General features: G+C 50.2%; 1 protein-coding gene across 1 annotated transcript; it reads right to left on the reverse strand.

The window, feature by feature from the left end:
- Positions 1-210: 210 nt before the first annotated feature.
- Positions 211-1,668, reverse strand: MIND_00881900 (uncharacterized protein; the record flags this gene model as incomplete). The annotated part of the gene is made up of 2 exons (XM_037365473.1): positions 211-638; positions 687-1,668. The coding sequence occupies 2 exons, from the start codon at positions 1,666-1,668 to the stop codon at positions 211-213; spliced, it is 1,410 nt and encodes a 469-aa protein (XP_037218715.1).
- Positions 1,669-2,982: the final 1,314 nt, after the last annotated feature.

Consider the following 2,982-nt stretch of genomic DNA (forward strand, 5'->3'; position numbering starts at 1 on the left):
TGGTGCCAGTGCGTTGAATACATCAGGAAAAAGAAAATTTCTAAGTACCTGTCAGCCAAACCAGGATAGCATTGGTAGCTCTGGTAGTACTGGTAGTGATAGGTGTGTTGCCCAGTAGTACTCAGTAGTTGGAGTAGTATTTGCCCAGTACTCTAGTAGATACCTTAACTACTAAATATACTTGATTAATTTTTTATTGTATGTATGAGGTTATATATTATCTGTAAAACGACCTGCACGACCCAGTTTTCGAATCCGAGCACGACGCAGCTGTTCCTGCTTTCGGAAGTGCTCGAGATCAGGCCTATAGCGAAGGAGAAAGAAATCATGATGACGAAGATAAGGATTGAGGTAAAAATTTGATGCTTGGTCTAAAACATATTCAGAAACCCATGTTGCCCTGACCTGTTTGGCACCAAACACAGGAATCAGATGGCATGAACGGATTACGTGTGAGAGCTTGACAACTTGGGAATGTCGGCGATGATGGCGAGTAGAGGGGGAGATTTCAAACATGCCAAGGTCAGTGCTGAATCGTGTGAAAGGAGTATACCATTCCACATAAGCAAGTGGAGTTGAAGTAGAATCATGTGTATCAGGAACCCGGAATATCAGCCGAAGTCGAGCAGCACGAAGAGCTAAGGTCACAGTGAATGACAGAGGGAATTGTAGAAGAAATAACTCACTAGTAATGGAATCAACTGGGCCTTCACCAATGTGTATCAGCACAGTATCAAAGCATGGAGCTTTGGCTGGCTTGAGTCCATTTGGTGTCTCTTTTCTATGCTCTCCCTTGACAGCACGAAATTTATCCAAAACGGGTGTTGACGAGATTTCCGGTATTGCCGGAAGCGTAAGGGAGGCAAGTTTATAGACGTCAAGAGGAGATGTGGATGTGAGTTCGCGAAGGAGAGGGATGGAATTGTCGCGGAAGAAGTCGTTGACACGGAACAACAAGTCTGGTGCATGATAGTCTTGTGAGAGTTGTGTGATCGGAATATTACGGAAGGCCGGCTTCTTAGAGAGACGATGTGACTGGATATCATCAACGTCAAGGGTGTCGATATCATCAGTGTCGTCACTGGTTGAGTTAGCCTCAGGGCTATTAAGTGAGAGATCGGACGTAGCAGATTCAAGAGCTGTGAACTCGGCTTCGTAACCCGGAACAGCCCACTCCAAGTATGAAGCAAACTTTCGAACAGCCTCCTGGCGCTCTAGCCATTTGATCATCTCGGGAATATAGTCCTTGTGGTTGCTTGCACGGTAGCTCGACTTGGCGAAATCGATATGCAAGCGCTCTGTGTGCTCAGTATTGAAACTGCCAGTTACGCCGCGGGATCGAATCGAGTCCGTGTAATGCTTGAGCTTCGTGATTTTGCTGATATTGAAGTGTTCCCGGATACCTAGAGTTTCGAATATTTCCTTGTTTGCGTGGAAATTCGACCAGGCAGTGTCCATCAGGGAGAGCGATTCATCAGAATGAACCCGGAAATGAGCGTAATAGGTGAAGTCCAGGAGACCCCGAACAGCACGGAGCACGCGAGGGTCAGTTGCATTGGCGGTCAGTCCAAGAAACACCTTCTCCATCTCTTTATGCTCCTTCCCCGTCCATTGTGTCGTTAACGAGATTCCCTTCTTAAAGTGGCGTAAAGAGTGATGCGGAGACATTGCTTTGTATCGTCGATCTATCTCCGGCCCAGCTCCTTCGATTGCCTCGCTGACCCATGTAACTAGATGGTCGCCAAAGACACCGTTATGGATCTCGTGAAGTAGATCCGGCGTGAAGCATTCGAAGATATTGCAGTGTGGTAGTTTCCGCCAGAACGGATCGACAAGGGTGAGATTATGCTCCACGAACTCTGGTACGTTTTGCCCCGCAGCCTTTGCTTCAATCCACTCCAACGTACTGACAGGATTTCGATGCTCCGCCTTTGCATTCAGGTCACCCCGCTTTTTCGGGGCAACCAAACAGATTGGGCAGGAATTCAAGTTGCCGCTGGCAAGTTATTCCTCTTCAAAATGGCCCTGCTGACACGACCTACTAGATAAGGAGAATGCTCAGGCTTTACTGGACGACAACGCCAAGCTCCGTCGTCTTCTTGCACAGTACAAGAAGCGCGAAAAAGCGCCAGGTGCGTGGTGTTAAGTACACACTCTCTTCTCTTGACTTGTCGAGCTGCAGAGGCATGCAACGACGACGATGACGAACTGGGCTTCGAAAGCGAGGAAGAGACGACCGATGCACCCGTCATTGGTGCATCAAACAGGGTATGTCCTCCGAGTCAATCCTTTCCGTTGGATAACTGACTGTTGTTTCTACAGATTCGTCCGCTCGAATTGCTTTCCGCAGCCGCCGCCCGAAGCTGGTGAAGCTCAAGAAAGTCAAAACAGGCGCAAAAAGGGTCCCAGTGACCCGATTTTTGGACGAACCTGAGCCAACGCCAGAGCAATACCGCCAAGATAGCCAGTCCACTCCGCAGCATACCCCATCCCGCTCTGACGACACCACTGCCGCCTCCTCGTCCTCTCCGCTGTCTGCCGCCTTCGCAACCCACCTCCCTCTTCCTGATGTCGACCGCTCCGGTAAACGTCGCGCGTCCGATGATGCCGAAGCTCCACCGCCCAAACGTTACAAGGACGACGAGCGCTTACCCGAATTCCGTGATGGTCAAGAGCTCCCATTATCGAAGGCCAAGGCAGTGGACTACGTGCCTCCCGATGCCGCAATTATCAATCGTACGTGCCAGTCGTACACTGTGCATGTGCTCTCTGGGGGGGTGCTTTCCGTCGACCCAGGAACAAGCTCAGTGGACAAAAATAGCGTGGAAGGGAGCATGTCGGGTTGCCGGGGAGAGAGTCAAGCTGACACATCGTGTCTCGAAGATCGTAAGTCTTCTTTTGCTTGCAGCGTGGGACTAACCGCCCCCGCCCGTAGGTTACTGCCCGTGGCTCGCAGGCACGCGGTAAAGTCATCACGGCCTT

The sequence above is a fragment of the Mycena indigotica genome (assembly GCF_014461135.1).
Source record: "Mycena indigotica strain 171206Taipei chromosome Unknown Mind.scaff0007, whole genome shotgun sequence".
NCBI lineage: Eukaryota > Fungi > Basidiomycota > Agaricomycetes > Agaricales > Mycenaceae > Mycena > Mycena indigotica.